Source organism: Gymnoscopelus microlampas (genome assembly GCF_963454915.1).
Source record: "Gymnoscopelus microlampas genome assembly, chromosome: 6".
NCBI lineage: Eukaryota > Metazoa > Chordata > Actinopteri > Myctophiformes > Myctophidae > Gymnoscopelus > Gymnoscopelus microlampas.
Window position 1 is genome coordinate 43,015,918 of NC_139943.1, and position 22,299 is coordinate 43,038,216.

General features: G+C 42.3%; 1 protein-coding gene across 1 annotated transcript in view; it reads right to left on the reverse strand.

Annotated features, from left to right (window-relative positions):
* Nucleotides 1-4,655: 4,655 nt before the first annotated feature.
* The window catches only part of megf11 (multiple EGF-like-domains 11), a gene marked incomplete at both ends in the record, with an annotated part of 74,834 nt that continues 57,190 nt past the window's right edge, over nt 4,656-22,299 (reverse strand). Inside the window, 12 exons of the mRNA XM_084060219.1 lie at nt 4,656-4,834; nt 5,094-5,303; nt 6,737-6,781; nt 8,505-8,568; nt 8,679-8,845; nt 9,641-9,877; nt 10,743-10,871; nt 11,498-11,626; nt 12,351-12,479; nt 13,133-13,261; nt 17,235-17,369; nt 18,524-18,670. Of these exons, the coding sequence (XP_083916345.1) occupies nt 4,656-4,834; nt 5,094-5,303; nt 6,737-6,781; nt 8,505-8,568; nt 8,679-8,845; nt 9,641-9,877; nt 10,743-10,871; nt 11,498-11,626; nt 12,351-12,479; nt 13,133-13,261; nt 17,235-17,369; nt 18,524-18,670 (1,700 nt within the window). The remainder of the gene's footprint in view (nt 4,835-5,093; nt 5,304-6,736; nt 6,782-8,504; nt 8,569-8,678; nt 8,846-9,640; nt 9,878-10,742; nt 10,872-11,497; nt 11,627-12,350; nt 12,480-13,132; nt 13,262-17,234; nt 17,370-18,523; nt 18,671-22,299) is intronic.

Genomic DNA, 22,299 nt, shown 5'->3' on the forward strand with positions numbered 1-22,299 from the left:
TATGAACTGTAGTGTTAACAGAGTGACAATGACATATCACATGAGTCATTGTGCAACAATTATGATTCATGGTCACACGCTATTTCAGTAATATAATTAAATTGATTACATCTTATTGTATTTATTTCATTTTATTTGAATGCAGGGTCATTAAAATGAGTCCATATACAAACACATGTGTTGAATTGACTGTGGAAAAACTTGAAGAACAAGGCACTGGATTAAGTAAACTTGGCTGTTAGCCTGGTCCCTACCAGGCTAACTTCACAACTAAATTTCATTGGTAACTAAGGTAGGATTGCGTACATTTTCTTTCGTGAAATCGAGTCATGGATAAACTTATCCAGGGTGCTCTGGCTAAACTAATCTGGCAAGATAATTCAGCTTTCATGAAACCGATTCATCGCTAATCCTGGCTAAATTAAGCCAGGATAGGTGTTAAATCCAGGCTTAACCCCTAATTCTGCTTTCGGGAAATAGGCCCCCGGTTGGCAGTATGTAGAACAGCAGGAACAATATTACTAAAACAGCATTTTACATAATAGTCCATGAGCCAGGTGAGATCTCGGTACCATTAAAAGAGGCAAAACATAATACAGTATGTGGTATCATTTTGTTCGTCTGACATCCAGGAGTGATAAAATGTGTGATAGCAGTTTCAGAAGAGCAGCTGAGTACCGTTTTAGGGGTATACTCTGAATATGCAAAACCACATAATTCATTGTTGTCTAAACTCCAAAATTATTCACTTTTATGCACATTTCTGATGTTTGTATCATGGATGGACATGACCAACATCATGATATAGCAACAGACAGGCTGAATTATACTTCTGGTAGACATACCGGGCAAATCCAAGATTGTCTTCCACCCTGAAACTGGGTACATCATAGACTTCTGAATTAAACATCATAGAATCATGAGTGATACCTTTTCTTTATTGGTTTATGTGGATGTAGAAACCATTTAGACACTACGTTGAAGAGTCAGGAACTCTCAAACTCAAGGTTGTACCCCAGCGCACAACTCAACTCAGGAAAACATGTAATAAACATGTAAATGTGGATCACACAAGACAGCAGCTGCAACTGGACACATCCAATACAAGAACATCACAGGAGGCCATACCATCCAGCAATGGAGGAAGTTCTTGTGTAGGAGTGACAACAAGTCGAGTCTCATTAAGTTTCTGGTTGAACACTGGAAACTACCAGCACAAAGACAGCAGCTTGGAACCAAGACAATGTATGTACAATGTACAAGCTGACAGAAATGGAATGGATGGAAGTCCCAGAGATATTTTCAACTCAAGAAAAAGCAGATACAAGGCTCTTTTTACATGCACAGTATGCTGCTAAATCTGGTGCAAAGGCTGTAATTGTTACTTTTGAAGATACTCATGTATAATGGTTCTCTGTTTAGCCTTCCAAAAACACATCCCTTGTCCTATATCGGAGGCAAAAACGCACACAGTTTGTGGACATACACAAGCTAGGCCTTGCTTTGGGAGAACACATCTGTGAGAGTCTGGTTGCGCTACACACATTTACAGGATGTGACACTGAGTGCCTTTGCTGGTCGTGGAAAACAGAATGCACTGAGGTTATTGAAGAAAAAACGTGATTTTCAGGAGACATTCAAACAACTTGGCCAATCTTGGGATGTTTCAACAGAGCTCTTTGACCAACTGCAGCAGTTCACTTGTAGCTGGTACTGTACCTGTCTGGGACCACCTCCAGTGATGTGAACGAGATCCGCTACCAGATTTGCTGTGCCAGGAGAGGGGAGGCTGATTCCAGTCAACTCCCACCATGTAAAGAATGTCTATTTCTCCATGCCCTCCGTGCCAATTACCGGACTAAAATATGGATTATGGAGATGCTCTATGCAGACTCACCCATCTGCACCAGATCCCATACAGAGTGGAGGGACAACTGTTGATGGTGGACAGTTAGCAACCAATCACTGGCTGTGCACAGCCCCTGCACCAGATGTAGTCCTTGAGTTTTTTGGCTTGTAAATGTGCACGACTATGCAAGCTTCCTAACTGCAGTTGTCTCAGCCATGGGTTCAGACGTAAAGACCTCTGCAAACTCCAGAACTGTACAAACCAAGTACCTGAGGAAGATTCAATGCCTACTGTTCAGGACAGTTCTGATGAGGAAGAGATTGCGTAGTTCATGTTAAATGTCATATTCTTGGAATATTAAGACTGATGATGTAATATTTGTGATTATTGTGATAATAATTAAAAAACTAAAAAAAGCTTATTTGTTGTTTATTTGCTACAAAACGGGTATTATTAAGGGCAAGCTCAACATAAAAGTCAAGGCCAAGATATGCCAATTTTGTTAAGATTTTGGATCCAAAATGACCTTAACATTGCCCTTGGCCATATGACACTGAACTTGAATTGCTTCAGTCACCTCATATATCAACTTGGCACCCCAGAAAACCTATACTTTGATAGCAGAATCATCCAAATTAATCAACCCATTAGTTGCCGAGTCATGTCTTTCACTATACATACCAATTTTCTTTCATCAGATATCAGATATAAGGGCCAAAAACAAGTAATCAGCTGCTATTTTGACATCCCTATCATATAATTTCATAAACTACAGACAAGTAGTAATTCAAAAATCACATGCAACCTTTGCCCCATCTAATGTACACAGTTGGAAAGTGGTTTTGGTTACGATAGCCTACCTTCTTTTGCACAACATAATGACATTATGTAACAGAGCCACAAGCAGTTGATAAGTAGTTAATTTCAGTGTTGCACCCATTTTGTTTCATCAAATCATACAGATGGACAGGTAAGGATGTCTGGTTTGTCTGTCAAGCGTATGCTTCAACAAAGCCTGTCCTGAAATTGCACTGTTGGCTATTCTTTACAGAGCCTGTATACAACTAATATGCTGGTGGGAATACGGGATAGTAGTATAGGAATAGTCCCTCTACAAGCCTCAGTTGCTACTGCAGATTAGGGAAGCAGCGCTGTCCTTTTAATAACCCACAACACAAGAAACTGTAGGAAATAAATGCCTGACTGACGCAGGCTTTTTGATGGCAGCATAGGCTTTTAATCTTCAATTCATATATACAAAAACATCAAGCAGCATTGAAATGACAGCAACACCTCCCCAGAGGGGGAAAAAAAGCAGACACGTGAAACATGATCAACAGTCACCACACTGGTCTAAGATGGCATAAATGTCAAATACTGATATAACACTGTCTCCGGCCATCGATTGTCAGCATGTTATTGCTTCTACAGAGGTTGAGATGGAATTCACATAGTGAATGAATAAGTTTAATTCAATAGAGCAGTAAAAAGTTATGTAGCCTCGTAAAAACGTATAACATTTTACACTGAATTTTTACACATGGTTCCCATTGTGATTACTGCACAGGGTATTTGTGGCTCTTGAATCAGTAAGATTATCTTAATTTATTTGCAATTTGCAAATTTACAGAAAAGACAGGAAGTTTGTGGGGTGGGGGAGAGAGAAAGAGAGAGAGAACCATTTAACTTGAGAAACTGCACAAATTACACTGATCATCTCACAAGATAAAATTGTGTTATCTACATCATTGGGTATCCATAATCTGATCATGCTTGTCTTTTTTAAATATTTTAGAGTCACATTAACAAAATTCACCATCACTTAATATAAATAAATAAATGCAAATTGCATTATAAATACCTAAACAAAGGCTAAAGCAACCCCTTCATAACACCCACAATTTCAAATATGTATGCTCGGAAACAACTGAGAAGAATGCTTTCACATAATTTAGAAAGCAACACACAGTCAGATTACTTTGGTGTGGGACAGATCCTAACATGAGACCCACACGTGTCACTCAATGATTTGGAAATTCTGGTGAAATGCAGGTTCACCACCCTCATTTACAAAATAAATAAATAACAGTCCTGTTGTGTTTAGACAGGGTTCAAGTTAGTATTAGCTCTGTGATCATTTTAAACAATGACCGATACAATATCTCACTACTGTTATCCATGCTTCATAAGTTTGGACAGTTAACACACCATCCCAAACCATAAACTCTGCTATATGTTGTGAATCTCTGTCTGCCGTACCGTACCTACCTGCGTGTGAAGAAACCTGCTTCTCTGTTGAGGGGATATATTATGAACACTTGATTGCCCTTGAATGATAAGCTTGTCTATAACAAGGGCTAAAAATAGGAGGGGATTGCTCTCTTCCTGGATATAATCTATTCATCCAGTCCATACAGCCTGCCCTGAGCACTGTTTGGAACCAGAAATGCTGATATCTTCAGGGTCCCTGAAAAGGCTGGGGAGCAGTTTCAGTGATCCGTTCTACGAGTAAATAAAATGGGAGAGTGGTCGCTGGACTGTGCAGACCTGGAGGGGAGGCTGTCCCGTCCTCTGTCTTTCCTTCCCGCCCTCCTTCTCAGCCAACAGAAGGAGTGTTTAAATGATAAGAGTCAGGACGGAGAACCGGATCCAGACAAGCTGCGGCTCTCCATCTATCTCCACATCTCTGGCATCTGGTCCGATATGCGCGGAGACGGAGGGAGGGCCATCGGCTGAAAGTTGGCTGCTGAACCTGGCCTGAATTACCGACACTTTGTCAGGGCCAGCACAGTCGGACATCGGACCTCTAGAGCAAGGAGCTGGGACTCTCTGGGGGTGGTGGTGGTGGGGTGTGCGTAGGGCTGTGGCGCATGGGCAGTATGTCGTAGTGGCTGGGAATGTGGCTGCTGCGAGGAAGGTCGTAGGGACTCTGGGAGAAGCCGGTGGCCATTCCGTTGGGTCCTTGTAGAACGCTCACTGCCGGCTCTGCAGGGAGGGGGAGGGTGTGGGGATCAGTTCAGGAGAGAGAAAAAGGGAAGAGAAGGGGGTGTCAGTCCATTCTGAAGCATTGGAGTAGCATGAAGAGATAGGGTGAAGGGAAGCATCAACACATTTCCTGCGATTACGGCTCAAGAGGCTTACAGCTTTGGTAAAGAATCCCAGTGGGGTGCAGGAACCCAGGGGGACATAAGCACCTTTCCCATGCAGAGTTCTCCATGCCACAGGGGAGGGAACCCACACTCACCGACTTCATAGATATTCCTTGTGGCGTTGCCCAAAAGGCTGGCGGTGCCACCAAAGGGCACCTCGCGGTGGGAGGGGGACTTCATCTCAACATAGCTGTTCTCCGTGTGCTTGCTGCAGGACAGACCCGGTGGGTCTCTGATGGTCGCATAGGGGTTCTCGCCATTCAGGGAGCACGAACTGTTGCTGCACAGGGAGTTCTTGATGTAATCTGTTAACAAGCACAGGACGAGCACGTGTTTAGCATCAGGCTCTTTAGAGATGCAGCGCAGAATCTGAACAAGGTCTTGTTGCATTAGCATGGAGCAGTGTTTTTCAAACTGTTTCCCTCTGAGCCCCCCTTCTTACATCTGATAAAAACAGAGACCCCCCATACTTGTGCACTCACTCACCCGCACACGCACGCACGCACGCACGCACGCACGCACGCACGCACGCACGCACGCACGCACGCACGCACGCCTCATACAGTACACACATTTCAGACATGTTTGAATATAACAATGTTATTACTGTACTTCACAATGGTGCTGCTATTTTCCCTCTCAGCTCTAACTATAGTGACAAGATGGGTCAAAAGCACCCATTGCATCACCCGTTTAACGAGACGACACTCCCCTGTCACGTTGCTTTTCATGGTAGCCAACTAGTAATGGGTTGACCCTTTAAAACAAGGCAGGCACGCCGTCAGAAGAGGACTTGAGCCCCATGGGGCGCCCCTGCGCGAGAGTGCCATCCGAGCAAGTGTCTGTGCAAAGTGATGCGATGTTCGCTTCTGCCGAGTCAGCGCCGTTCGAGCTGCATAACGATAGGCTTGGAATCATAAATCATCCTCTTCAGCAGGCGACGTGACAGAATAGTTTCGTCTCGTCACCGTCTGAAACAGGGGAGTCCCGTCGCATAAAACATAGAACGGACAAACACTGGTGTAGAGAATACATTTTTACATAAGATACTTTTACTGTGTAGGGAAATTGTGCTTTTTTGTGTGTCAGGGCACGTGACTAATGTTGGCCCAGAACAGTCAGAGCAGGGAGAGGTGAGAGTGGAACATGCTCACCAGTGTGATAAGAAGCCTCATTACAGACGGCAGCAGAGCTCCTCTGGTGTGCTCCCTAACCCCCACCCCACCTCCCCAACATTCTCCATTGGCTGCTATGAGCGGGAGACTGAATGACATATTGGACACTGAGCCGTACATGGGTAATTAACACTGGAACAAAACCTCAGGCCACCATGATCGAGTCCAAAGCGCAGACAGTTTTCACATAAATCACAGAAAGCGTTGGGACATGGGATACTGGTTCAGGGGAAGAAATCTTTGAGGGAAGTAATAGCGACCGGGGGAATTGGCTGTTCTGGTTGAGGTGGGGAGGCACAAAGCTGCAACAGGACACCACATGGATGCAGGCATGCAGGCACTCGCGCAGGCACTCGCGCACACACACACACACACACACACACACACACACACACACACACACACACACACACACACACACACACACACACACACACACACACACACACACACACACACACAAATTATGCCAGTCGTGCAGAGCTCCCTTGGAAAAGAGATTTTTTATCTCAATAGGATTTTCTCCTGGTTAAATAAAGGTCAAATAAAGAAATAAATAATACCTTTCCTGGTGCCTCTCTGTGTCTGTGTGTCCCCTTGTTGAACATCTGTAACAAAGAATAGGAGTCATGTTGTGTCTGTGACTGTGCATTCTCTGTGGAGTACAGGAAATGTCAGAAGGGTTTCAGAAGGTTCCTTAGAAATATTACTTTCATTTGCACATTCCTCTGGCGCTGCCTGTCTGCTTAGTCACGATCATGGTTAACATGTGTACAAATGCAGATGCGGTCATCACACACATACAATTATCAGAGTCCAACAACAAAAATATCACAGTGGGAGAGGAGCATATGGGGTCTACAAAAATCTATTATCAAATATTTCTGTTGTATAGAACGTTGCAATGATGCTACCAGAGTACCAGATGTACAGTAACTCACACAATAAAATAAATAACAACACATTAGACTGGGAACTCCAGCTGATGATGAAGTCTCGTTATTTACATGGCTGGGTGTCCTGGACATAATGATACGGTTATCAACACGCCAACATAGTTTTCTTTGATCTCGAGTTGCTTATTGCCTCCTTAACATTAAAATACTCTATGCCCTATTGTAGGTGAAAACCTTTTATAGTCATGAAATCCAATGGGCTTACTGTGTCAGCATAGCACAAGTCAAAATATAGCATGCTATCCATAATGTTGCTTTAAGCCACAGGTCAACTGTGTTGGCCCAGACAGAGGCATGGGCCACTGGAGGCAGTGAGTGAGCACTAATGAGCTCAGGGTGACCCACCTTCACTTTTATGCACGCACACACACACACACACACACACACACACACACACACACACACACACACACACACACACACACACACACACACACACACACACACACACACACACACACACACACACACACACTCTTATCAAAATCAGAGCAAAGGCTATCACGAAAGTGGAAGCCCCGGGGAAAACAATCTGAGCAGGTAGGAGAAACGGTAAAGGACTCAGTCCTTGAATAGACAGAGTGTTTATAAGTATGATATAACTAAAGAAGAGGATTGTAGTCAAAACCTGGTTATTCTTCGTTCCCAGCATGTACAGTAGGAAAGATTAGATCAGTGGTGGAAGAAGTCCTCAGACCTTTTACCTTTCAATACCACAGTGTAAAAATACTTTGTTACAAGTAAAAGTCCTGCATTCAAAAAAGTATTAGCATCAAAATATAGTAAAAGTACTCATCATGCAGAATGCCTATTTCCGTTAATCATGTTATTAAATAGTTATTGACCATTAATGTGTTCACCATTTTAATGTTGTGGCTGGTAGGTGGAGCTGATTGTAATTATGTTATGTGCTGCTGGGTAGCTTACCCAATAACAATATACCATTATTTATTAGTAGATTCATAATTTGTATTAATAATCTAAATCTGCAAAGTAACCGGTAACTAAAGCTGTCAAATAATTGTTGTGGAGTAAAAAGTATACTCAAGTAAAGTACAAGTGCATCTAAATTGTACCAAAGTAGAGTACTTGAGTAAATGTACTTGGTTACTTTCCAACACTGGATAGGATAGATTTTATTATCCATAGGGGAAATTTGTCATGGACACATACAATAACTGCTGATGAATCAATATGAGATTAACAGTGACAAATTTGTCAAGGACGGATGCTACAGGCTCATTTATGCTTCTTGGCGTGTAAGCCTCTCCGTGTCGATGACAAAAAAATAATAAGGTGTCGACAAAGTAAATAAAGTCCACAGATTATGTGAATATATGTGCCATGTTGAGTGAGTCAAAGAGGGTATACTAACCAAGGTCGTTAAGATTGCAGTAGGCTCTCCATTCTGAGCCATTTCTGCTCTTCAGAGTGCTTGACTGTTAGAGAAGAAAGGAAATGTTAAAATGCATGGACGCTTGTGTGGTATTTCACTGGAGAATTCTCTTTCAGAATATAGCTGAATAGTTGTTAGAAGAAGTGGTCTTACTTTGAGGGTCAGCGTGCCATCCAGGCTGCTGGAGATGGTGGAGGTGACATTACACTGGGCCACAGTATGATAGCTGGGGTTGGAGAAACACTGACCACTGCTCGTGGTGTTCTGACTCTGAGCGACTTCAATGGTACTGGGTCGCATTGCCGCTGTACTGCCACATTCTGTGGGTTTTTAAACAACAGGAAGGGGAGTTTCAGCATCTTCACGAAGAATGAAGAGAGGTAATTGTTCTGTACCGTCTATTAGTAATACTATAAGCAGCTGTGTTCAGATATAAATAGGTAATAGTGCGGATTACTTTCTTTGTTACAATAATTACTTTACTATAATACTATAATACTTTACTTTATGCACAGAATAATAGTTATGTGCATAAAATGTAATGTGATGCCTCTTAAATTATGACTGGTAGCCTTTTCTAGTTTCCACTCTGTAAGAGAGGAGCTGTGTATCACTGTCAGTGTATTGTGTGATCTGCCTATGTATTGTGTATTTATGTTATGTTTTGTGATTTTTTGTATCCTGATGGCTGCTTGGTACAAAATGAATTTCCGCAAGAACAATAAAATATCTATCTAGTAGTTACTATAATATGCTGGCGTAAAACAGTCAAGGCTGCTGATGATTAATGTTGTCATATTGTGAAATAAAAATAGTTTATCCTGGACACATTGGTTCTTTTGGTTGATAATGTTTGAGGGAAAAAAATAGAAAAATCCCAATACATATATTAAAAGGCATTAGAAAAAGAAAATCTGGTTCTGGGGTAGTCCGGCACCCTCTTGTGGTTAAATACGATGACATTTCCTCCAAGGAATACAATGCATAGCGGTATTTTGGTTTGTGAATTGGACACAGGTACAATTGTGCACAGATATTTTAACAAGCTCAATACGTCCTTTTGATGTACCTACACTTTGTGGCAAAGTGTAAGTAAATGCCACTGAATTTCTCACCAGAGAGGGAGTAGTCAGTGTTGGTGATGTGCATCTCCTGTGAGTAGGATACACTGGGCTGCATGTCGTGGCCTTTATCCCTCTGCTTCTGTCTGTACCACACAAACAGACTGAGCATGGCCATGATGATGAGGAGGAGGAAGATGACGCCCATCACGGCCCCTGCTGACTGGCGCTCAGAGCCACGCGCTGGGCTGATCTTGGTATAGGGGTTCAGCTCCTCCATCATCAGAGCTGCTACAAGAAACACACACAGATGCCTGGTTATCTCGGGCCTACACAGAGTGTTAACCAATTAATCGCTCTATACTTAGTAAAACAGAGTTGCAACTGCACTTGGTATGCTCTTTTTTCACTCTACACCAAATCTCTTCGGCAAAAATGTGCCAATCTACAAGGTCACACGTGACGATCTGCTATTTTGGGCGAATGTTCCCGCCAGAATAGGGATGCTAGGGTTCAAGTGGTTAATTTAACTCTGAGCATGTACAAATGTAAGCAACCAATGCAACACGTTACAAATTAATACATGAACACTAAGGATTTTACTGTGTAGATATAACAAGTTGATATTGTGTTGAGTGTGTCGAGTGTTTGAGGTGTGGTGCTGCTCCTGAACCTCATATAAGCTAATATAGCTCACACGTTTCAGGAGGTGGACTGGACCACTGTTGCCAGAGTTTGTGAGAGAAATAAGCAACCAGGTCTAGGAAAACAAGCCCAAAAGAAGCAACTAGGCCACATGATTACTTTAAACGTATATACAGTATATACAGTACAATACAGTATACCGGCTATTTGAATAATAGCCGATCTACAAGCTCACAACGCGTCGCATCGCAACGCTTGTAGATCTGCTCATTTCAAAATGTCTTGAAATAAAATGTGGAATATTTCGAATATTTTTTAAACATTTTAACAACACAAATCTGGTTCGAGGCTCCCTGGCACAAAACATTTTCAGATGGGGGTTAGGGACAAATACATATTTGAGAGCCACTGGTTTAAATGTTAAGAAACAAACCCAAAAAAACGCAACCACCAATATTTAGAAGCATGGTTAAATACAGTATGTACTTTATGTCTAGATGGGGCCACTCACCTTGATCACAGCGGATGCCTTTGTATCCTGGGCTGCAGTAGCATGTACCAGTCACATAGTCACAGGTAGCATTGTTCATGCACTCACATAACTGCTGGCACCCATAACCAAATGTACCCGCAGGACACTCTGCACAGGAGAGAAGAAGATATTAAAGAAGACACACCATGAATTTCACTTTTTTTTTTTTGGGCTCCCCAGTGTCTCTTGTACCCCACTTTTTTTTTTCTTTTAACATTCAGTCATTCATTCTCATTTCAGAGATTTTCAGAATGGGCGTGTCTGAACAGGCCATCTCAGAATGGCATGTTTGCTTACATCACGAACCATTCTGCCCATGTATTTTGACAGACAGAATTGCTCAGTAGCACCCCTCTGCCCAACAGGACGTTTTGGTATTGCAGCTGAAAGTGCTTTATAAGCCTGAGAGAATTGACTTGGGATGAGTATATCTGAGTGTTGATTTAGGCTCAAACCTTTTGAAAATGGTTTGAGGGACATACACCATATGATGTTAAATATCAAATATTTTTTTCAAATTCATGGTGTGTCTCCTTTAAGTAATCCAGCCACGTGATTTACTTATGGGGCAGAAGATGAAGTGGTAAGGACACATTAGCGAGCACATGCACGCAGGCACACACACACACACACACACACACACACACACACACACACACACACACACACACACACACACACAGACAGACAGACAGACAGACAGACAGACACAGAGTTGCAGTACTACTACTCACTCTGATCACAACTAGACCCAATGAAGCCCGTTCGGCAGGCACACTGGCCAATGATGTGGTCACAGTCAGCGCCATTCTGACAGCGACACACGTCAGAGCAGTCCCTGCCATAGAACCCTGAGGGACAGCCTGGGACAGTGAGGGGTTGGGGGTTCAGGAACAAAGAGGAGGTAAATAAAAAGGAGAGCAAACATGAAACATGACAAGGCCATGTTGTTGGGAATATACAGTCATTTATGAATGGGAGCTGAGCTTTATTCAGCCACAAATCTCATGCTCCCGACAAGGCGTCATGGGTGACACTTTAATACACACTAAAATCCCCAGCGTCAATTTATCCATTTGTAACTCTGAAAGTGTACAAATGGAAATGGATTCAATGGGTCCCTTTGGTTCCATTGGTACGTACAGTCTCAGAGTACATTTAACGCAGGACTTTACTGTGTACAGTGGAGAAAACACGGAACTAAACAATAGGAACAGAGAATCCATGCTAAGACAACAACAGTGCAGCATCACAAAAAGAGCAAACCAAGCCTTTGATGGGAGAAGTAATGCTATTCATATCAGCAGAGCAATGGGGTTAATCCACTGCATTCCTGGATGAATGACTGAATGCCTCATGTAAAAAGCATCACACAGAGATAACAACAGTAGCTGGTGGTAAAAGAGAGTAGATCTTTTGACACTTCACTCATTAAACACATATTATCGCAACGCTCTTTCCAGAGTGTTTGTCTTTCTTTTGACGATGGAGAATGAACAATTGTCACCTAGTGCAGTACTGCGGGGATGCCAGCAGATGGCACTGTGTGTCTATTGGTAAAACCAGACTATACTGGGGGAGACTCACGTTGTGTGCAGTAGAGGCCAGTCCATCCGGGGCTGCACCTGCACTCCCCATCATAGGCACTACACTGGGCTCCATTGTGACAGCTACACGAGTTGAGGCAATCAGGGCCCCACTGGCCTGAGGGACAGGCTGCAGACGACACACACACACACACACACACACACACACACACACACACACACACACACACACACACACACACACACACACACACACACACACACACACACACACACACACACACACACACACACACACACACACTTGAGCATGCCTTATGGATGACACACATCAATTCATAACAACACAATACCACAGAGGACATTTTCACAAATGTATTCCACCACACACATGCTTTACATAGTATAGTATGTTGCTGTCCAGTGCACCCTAAACTATCCTAAATAATGATCGGGAGACCACACACTGGTAATATAATATCTGTCTAATTACGAGGTATTTTCTCCTCTAAGTGCTTAATGGAATGGACCACCATGTATCAATTTCCCACAGCTTAATGACACAAAGCTGTGTTTCTAATCTCAGCCATTCAGCACGTTAAATCATGCCGCACATAGGCGGAATGTCTCACAATAATCATTTCCGTAAGCTGCGTGATTTACACCAGCCGGGGTTGTGGGCAGTTCAGGGGGATGAAAATGACAGATGTGCATGAAAGTAAACGTGTAGGAGAAGCTAGAGGGGAGAGATGGAGATGGAGATGGAGAGGCAGATCATCAGCAGAGACAGGGTGAATGACAATGAGGAGTGCATCACGTTACCCTGAGAGCAGTCCTCTCCAATCCAACCTGGGAAACACTGACAGGAGCCATCGATGGGGTTGCAGGTGCCGTTGTTGGTGCACATACAGGTCTCACCGCAGCCCTGCCCGTACCTGCCACTTGGACACACTGAGAATACACAGAGAGGAGATAGTCAATTATGTAGGCTACTCATCTGCATGTGATCTCTGACAGCACATGCACAGACTAGCACATGCACAGACTAGCAAGTAGGCAGGACAGAAACAGATCTTGTGGGTTCTTGTTCAAGTTCTTATTGTAGCTGTCAGCGTCGATTGTCATAGGCACAGAAATTAAAGTCTGAAAGGACAATAAACAAATCAATCAATCAGTAAAGTTGGACACACTGCTTTGAGTTTTGTTACCAAGATGAACAATGAAGCTCCAAAGAGCGTGAAAGTAAATGTATGCTTTTATATAATTGGGTGTTAGGCATGCTGTTAAAGGCAAGGCAACAGATAATTTTAAATGCTGGATATTAAAATAATGTGAAAAAACAGTACTTGCAGTACAGTATGTTATAATTTGTCTCATAAACAATAAATATGTTTAATATATGTTGGTAAAAGGTGTTTGAATAGCTAAATCTGTCCCGCCGTCAACATTCAACAATCCCAAGTTGAGTAGGTTTGTGATGTCAGGAGTGGGAAATCACCTAAAATCTGTATAAAGTAAACAAATTCAGAATCAGAATCAGAATCAACTTTATTGTCACATCACAGGTTTACAGGTGTAAAACAGTGGGTGAAATTCATTTTTATGCAAGCTCCATCATTTTTGTTATTTCCATAAGAGAAAGGGAAGAAGAAGAAGTGGGGGGGGGGGCAAGGGGGAATTAAGAGAGATCAATAAAAACAAACAAATTATCAACATATTTACACATTGTACCGGATATCTATCCGGTGCCGTAAGTATCTAGGGTAAGACATAAGGGGCAGTAAGTATCGGATGTCATAACAAATTCAAGGATACATATCATCAATATACATTTCATTTAACTTTTAACAATAGAGAGGCTTCCAGAGCATTGCAAATATCTATATTCATAGGCCAATATTATACTCAAAGTACTGGCAATACAGTGTATGTCTAGGAGCTTCCTCCACTCGTGATGTCATCACTGTGCAATTCCATTCTGCTACCTGTAGGCTCACCTTTTCAAAACTTCTCATTTTAAGTAATTTCCATATCATTATATGATTAAAAGACTGATATTGTTGTTTAGATATGAACTAGTGTGTAAATATCAATAGTTGTTGCTCTAGGTATACCTTTAAAGTGTTGGGGACATTATTTAAGTGGCCCAACAGAACAACTGCTGTGCCACTGAATTAAAATAGACCATGTACATAGACCAGTGTATAATTATTTTAATACAAATAATTTATATTTATATGTTAGCTGTCAATATCCTTAATAAAAATAAATATATTGTCAGTACAAAGCCTATTATATTGTTCCAGTGGGGCCCTCAACTGAAGGAATAACTGTAACGCTGTATTAACACCCAGCACAAGTTTTCCACCTGCATAGCACCTTATATACACCAAACAAAAAAGGTGCTAAATAGCACTACAAGTGGTTCTTTGGCTGGTAATCACAGGGGAACCTCTTTTGGTGCTATATAGCACCTATATTTGTCAAATGTTTGTATATAGAACCATTAGAGGTGCTTAAACTAAGCTGAAGAATCAGTAGAACCTCTGAAGAGTCTCAACAGGTTCTTTTTAAGGCAGCAGTGCTATATAGCACCTCAACCATCATCCCAACAACGTTGAAGAACCGCTGAATACAGGTAGACAGGTACATTTAAGTTGACAAATAAACAGAACAGGCCTGCGTTGGACACATCTTAGTGGCTGTGAAGCAGTCCGACTCTTTATATGAGGTGATTTTAATGATTGCATTTCAACAGACTTTCTCCTTGTCTTGAGAGTTCTTTGAAGCCCCTTCATGCAGGTGTTCATTAGGCTGTAAGGGTAGGATACCAGCGTGGCTCATCCAGAGGAGATAGTGATTGTGTGCGCACGCTGGCCACCTTTGTCCCGCGAGACCCTCTGCTGCCTGCTCTCCATTCATTATGATCTGGACAAATTAGTGGCGGCTCTCTTTTTTCTCTTTCCCTCTTCCTTAGCTAACCTATTAAACTTTTATTCATAAGACATTTCTCAAAGAGAATGAAAGAGAATTCAAAATACCCCCGCTGCCTTTCTGGTTATTTATAAAGACAGACTGGTAAATTATTAGGAGAAGTAATATCTACACTTCGACTTCCTTCAGGAGGGCAAGACACAGCAGCAGCTCCTCTTCATTACTGGGTGACCATTGAGTATCACACACACACACACACACACACACACACACACACACACACACACACACACACACACACACACACACACACACACACACACACACACACACACACACACACACACAGCTATCACTATGTAGTCATTAAATAGTAAGACAGTAGCAGCATGGTAACAGTAACTATAAAGCTGTGTCTATATTATTTTATGTTGTGTGAAATTGAAACACAAATTTGCCTCCCCTGTGTCCATAAAATACTTTTAGATGTAGCTGAATGCTAAGTAGGTCATCACTACACTATTGTCACTTTTACGGCCTAAAACTCACATGGACGGTTCAAACAAGAGAAATGGAGTCAGTTCAAACAGTTCTTTGATCTCTAGCAAGTGCAAAATATTGGCACCATCCCAGCTTGTTAAATATCCAAGACAGAAATGGATTAAAATCATCCTGTAAGGCACACTAGAGTGAGTAACGCACTAGACAATGTTCTGGGTAATGTAGCATTAGCTAAGTACAGTCATTCTCCCACCAACAGGCAACAAAGTGAAATATGGGCAACAATGTACTTACTGTACTGGCAATAAACTGGCAATCTTCACTGTTGATATAAGAAATAGTGCAAGAGTAACTCTAGGACACTGCTGACAATCTCACATGCCCGAAAAGGTGTTGTGTGTCATTGCTTCAGGCAGCAATGAATACAAGAAGAACATTTTGACTTGGTCACACATCGTCACTGTTGGGTGGAATGCTATTAGACGCTTTATAACCCACACTGTATGTCTCTCTGTGGGTCATAAATTATTTAACCACTTGATCATTAAATTTTACTTGACGATTAATTGCCATTCAGATAATTGCTATTAAGAATTGAGTTTGCCTTTTAGGCTTTGTACATTACACAGGATATAACAAATAACTTAAATATACAAAGAAATGACAATAATTAAAATAAATAATGTACTATGGCCAAAAAATACAATATATTTAATAGTTGTTTACTGTCAACATTTTTCCAAAATTGCAAAAATAGCTGATCTACAAGCTATACATCTTGTAATCATTTTACATCTTAAGAATTATTGTGGTAATAAAGATATATTTCAACCTGACTGATACCTTAATTGCAGCTTCGATCATTAGTATTAGTATTTGCCCTGAAACACTAATTCCTAGAGTGGCGTAGTCTGGTACTGTCCGCGCCTTAGTGCCCTGGTGCGATGATGCAATGCGTCGTGAGCTAACCCTATTTTAGTTTTAGTTTTAGTAGTAATATTCATGAACATTTGTCAACAGATGAATGGGATTGGATTATCCCAAATAACTGGGATTAGGTTGTGTAATAATTGTGACAAGCCAAAGCACTATTTTATACTTTAAAAACTATGATCTCACAGCGATGAGCATGTCGATGTCGACATTTCAACTAATGACATGCCCAAAACACTGTAGCTACGCCATGCAGGTTGAAAGTGGTTAACCAATGAAAAGCGAATCTCATGCCTCCATTGGAACTGTTTTTTCTTTTATTTTTTAAGTTTTCCACCCAAGAGCGATGACATGCATACTTCTGACACTTTGTAAAGCAATCTGCATGCAGCTCCTTTGACTGACTCTAAAGATTCTTTGTTTGTCTCCTTGGAAAAAAAGACGGATGCGTCACTGCAATGTTCTGATTTCTGACGAAGGTTGCTGCAAGTAGGGGACATTTGATACTTTAATATTTATTATTAGTAGCGTCGTGGCTGAGGTGCTGTATACTCGCCTTGGTTACACAGAGAGCCGGAGAAGCCAGACAGGCACTCACAGTGACCTGTGACGTGGTGACACGGCCCGGTGCTGTGCACACACTGCGGGCATGACTGGCTGCATCGGTGCCCGTAGAACCCAGGGGAGCAGACTGGAACAGGGACAGAATGAGAGAGTGAGAGGGAGGGGGACAGAGAGGGGGAAGAAGAATTGAGATGGGTGTGAGAAAAATCAAGGCCATCGAAATCAATGAAAAGTACCCGGAGAAGACAAAGGAAAGGAGAGCGACAAAGGGAGTGAGCGAAAGAGAAGTCAGTCTTTATTTGAGTCACTGGCAGAAATGGAACCGTAAAGGAGTTAAGGGGCCTCTGAAAGCCTTTTTATAATATTGATTCTTCTCGACGAGAGAGGCTTCATACTCTGTAATTATTATCAATCTGTGCATTCTGTATGCTGATTTCACTGAAAGCCTGTCAGCCACTGGGAGATACTCAAAACATATTTCGAGGTAACACAATCTCAGCTGCAGGAAGCACCTACAGTACTCTAATATACAAAGCTGTATACAAGCTGTATTACATAGACACATTTTGATTCACTAGAGGGAGGAATGGTATAATACTTGCAAACGTTCTAAGTTGTCTGTCTTAACTGTCTGTTGTTCAGGGAGATTCCCTTCAAAAAGGGTGGGTCGTAGAAATTAAGACATCTGATATTTAGAGGGCACTCCCTCTCTCTCGCTGTCTCTCTCTCTCACACATACACGTGCATCATGCATGTCCCACACACACACACACACACACACACACACACACACACACACACACACACACACACACACACACACACACACACACACACACACACACGTGCCTCTCTCTTATGTTCCACTCTAAGGGATGTTTACAGGTTTGTCACAGTGAAATTCACTTCCAATCAGCGAGCTGGTCACTTGAGAACAGCATCAGAGAGGCTCTACTCAGCGACCAGAGCTTGCACTCCCAGTAAGAGTGGCCCTCTGTGGTCTTGATGAGCCTGAGGCAAGGGTTGTGTGGCTCCCACTGAGAGCCTGAGAAATGGCAGCGAGAAGGGGTGTTGGAATAAGGACACATGTGATTTAGTGATAGTTGGTATGAAGTGTTTACTCTCAGACGTTTATTACCAACAGCTTAAGTGTTTCTCCCGGCTAGTTAACTCACTCATTCTCAACAAATCCGCATCACTAGTGAGCTAGAGATGGCTACCACGCTGCTATCAGTACATTGTTTCAGATTTTTGGTTGTTTTTTTTAAACGTGGGTCTCACTTCTTTTGCAGGATGTCCCTCGGTAACCAGGTGCGCACACGCACGAGCCGTCTTCTGGGGAGCAGGAGCCTCCGTTCTGACAGGAGCAGCTCACCGAACAGTTGGGCCCCCAGAATCCTTGTGGACATACGTTATCACAGTGGATTCCTGCGGGCAAATTGCAGTGAGGAACAATCAGATATAATACGGCATGAAGTCAAACTTTGTTTGTGATGAAATTATTTGCAAATATCCCACCATTTGTACAGAATCAAAATTACTGCACTTCATTCTCAAGAGAAAAAATATATCACATTCAGGAAAGGAGAGGCAGGAGCATTTTGCCCGTTGAAATGATCGTTTATCCTGGAAAATAGGCTGATGGCTCTGAGGAAGGCATTACTGCCCGAAACATCAGCCTTTTTTTTCCTGCCCTATGTCCATTAAAGGATCATTTTAATGTACGAGTTCTGAGTGCTCCTGCCAATGCTTTCGGGTTAGTCGTTTTATGATGTTTCCTGAGTGAGACATCTTCTTTGAGCTTCTGCCTCTCTGCATGTTTTCCAAGTTCGTGTCAGGTGCATTCTATGAGCACATTCAATGTCTGTTAGATCTGTAGAAGCATGGTCTTAGCATAGTTTTTAACAAAGATGGTTTGAGTTCTTTTTTTGCTCTCTGTCTCTTGTTATTTTTTGATTTTCATTTTCAGTTCAGCTCATCTTTTCGGGCTCTGTGTCTCCAATCCAAATGTATTTATTTTTTATCTGACGGGGGCTCTCTGCCAGTGCAGTGTGTTGATTAACAGGGTTGGGTCCCCAGAGTGGCCCCAGCTCGTCTCCTATTCTCTTTCAGGGTAGCTGGGGTTGTGTACTGAAAAGAAGGGAATGAGTCTGCTGGGTCAGTCTGCTCCATAAAGGACCCCCAGTGTACACATGAAGGCATTAGCACGTCCATTTGACCAGCTCTCTCTCCCTCTCCATCTCTCCCTCTGCACCACATAAAAGACCGCTGAAAGCAACAAGCAACAAGCCTCGCCTCTGTTGTTGCCAACAACAGTGGAGAGGCACATGTGCACACACGTGCACACACACGTAAACCCAAGCCCAGCAACACACACATGCACAAGCGCCAAAAACAAACAGGCATGCAAGATCACACATACACACACACATTGCACCCTTTCAAGTGCCAGTCTTTACTTCGAAGCCTCATTTGAAATGTCCTTTGACTGGGGGATATCTGAGAATGATGCGGCCATTAAAGCAGCATTAGTGCTGTACCTTTGAATTAAACCTGGGATAAACTCTTGGGACTAATGTCACACAGTAGCTATGATTCCTCATTGGCAGAGCAGAAGGCTAGGTTACAGTGAAGTGAAACTTATCTTTGATGAAGAAGAAAGGAGTTGGGGGGGGCATGAGCAGGGTGATTTAGACACCAGCCCTGCCAGGGACATCAAACCAAGGGCAGGAGGCTTGTGTGAGGGTGTTTGACGTTCTGCTGGGTCAGGCAGAAGAAACAGTAGCTGCCTTTATTGTCGGCAAATGAATGTGAATAGAGCGTCACACTTTGAGTCTAACGGTGACAAACAGAGGCGCTTTGGAAGCCTTGCAAGGGAGAAGAAGAAAGAGTGACTGAAGCTCCAACGTCTTCAAAGGACGCTTTCTGCTGAGGAGTGCCAGAGGTCCCACTATCCAATTTGTGAAGAGTGAGCGGAGAAGCCCCCCCCCTGCACACGCACGCACGCACACACACATATACATGAATTATATATAATATGTATTATATATATATATATATATATATATATATATATATATATATATACATACATATATATATATATATATACATACATATATATATATACATACATATATATATATACATACATATATATATATATATATATATATATATATATATATATATATATATATATATATATATATATATATAGTAGCCCTCACACCTACGTCGCACTGCCGATCCGACCAATATGTCTGAGTCATAGTGTCGGGGGCTTTGTCAGGGTACCCATTGAACCCCTCTGTCCCTTTTGTGACAATATATGGAGATGTCTCTTTCTGTCTGTCTACCTGTGTCCCTTTTATTCCTGTATATGGAGATCTCTGTATCTGTCAGTCCTTGTCCCTTTTATTCCCATATATGGAGATCATTGATGTCATCAGTATATGCCCATATATTAGACTGGCCATATATGGGAATATTGGTTGGATCGGCGGTTCTGGACAACTGGATATCCAAACTACTCGACGGCGGGCACCGCACTCCCTCGAGTCCTTGCCGCTGCGAGCGCCGAATTTGAAGTTGGTCGGTCCCATGTGAACATGGCCATATCTGGGCATACAGAGATCCCTGATGTCATCGGTATATGCCCATATATGGGCATGCACCCTTTTGTGCCCATATATGGAGCTGACTGATTTGTTTGCGCCTAGTCTCGCGTAGCCAGACCCAACTGAAAATGAAAAACAGCGACCTCTGCTGTCCTATGTCTGTTGGGTCTGGCAGGAAGCAAACGTAACACCAGTGCGCAAGGAAAGCGGGGTTTGTATCTGCCTTCAGCACATCGCTTCCGGTTGGTGCGACTATGTTTTCATTCCCACTAACAATATTTATACACGGAACACTAACACCACTTCTCCCAGAGAACATGGATGGTTTTGGTTATAAGCCCACTTGTTTCTATGATGAAAGAGTAAGTTAAAATGTGAATATCTTTCCGTGGTTTTGTCTGCTCCGAGGACGCTATTGTTAAATTAGTTTAGGTTAGTTTCGAGGGGGAAAGGGTGGACGGACACGTGAATCCCGCCCACTACATTTGATTGGGTAAAGCGCGGCCTGCTTCCTGATCTGAAGGCACACCCACTTGAAACCAATGCGCACGGGTTGTCAACACGGCTACCGACAGATTCCAACGCAGAGCAGAATCTGTTCTTGAGAGATTAGTTTGCGCCTGATGCCATGACGACACATTGAGGTTAGAGAACGCACTCCATATTTGGACGTAGCTACATTGGGAACTCCTAATATGGTTATGGCTGAATGGCTGAATGGCTGATAGTGGATCGGTGCATAGTCACACCCATAACCAATTCAGCATTTTAGGCTGTGTCAGAGGCATTTCTGATACTGGTATCGGTATCAGAACAAATACATTAAACAAATTTAATATTTGCTCATAAAATTATCAAAATATACAAAATACTGGTGTGAGAAAATGTATTTAATACAAAGACAAATCGTCGCTGTTGGACAAAAACCTTATTTAAACTTTTTATATTTTTCCATAAATTAATTAGTTGTACAACAGTGTCACGCAAAAGTATTGAAAATAGCCAATCTACAAGCTCTCAACACGTCGCATTGTGACGTGTGTTGTGAGCTTGTAAATCTGCTGTTTTCGCTATTTCCCCCCAAAAAAATCAATGAAAGGTTAAGTGTGTCTGGGTTTTACATATATTGAAGCAAACTTAAATATACGCACATCGACAATGGGTGCTGGGCGGAAAAAGATGAACAAAGTGAAGCCCACACTCCACCTACATGGCAACGAACCAGCAAATAAAGTGGTTCGATTCCATGTAGCTGGAGTGCGGGCTCTACTTTTCTCATTTAGACAAATATTGAACCAATGAAGAGGATTAACAAGAACTTGAGACTAAATAATAACTACATTGGATCCATTGGAACACAGGTTCTTTTTTTTAATTTCCTGAAATGTAACCGTTTTGGACATACAAGGTTTCCGCCCGACATCAACAAAATACAAA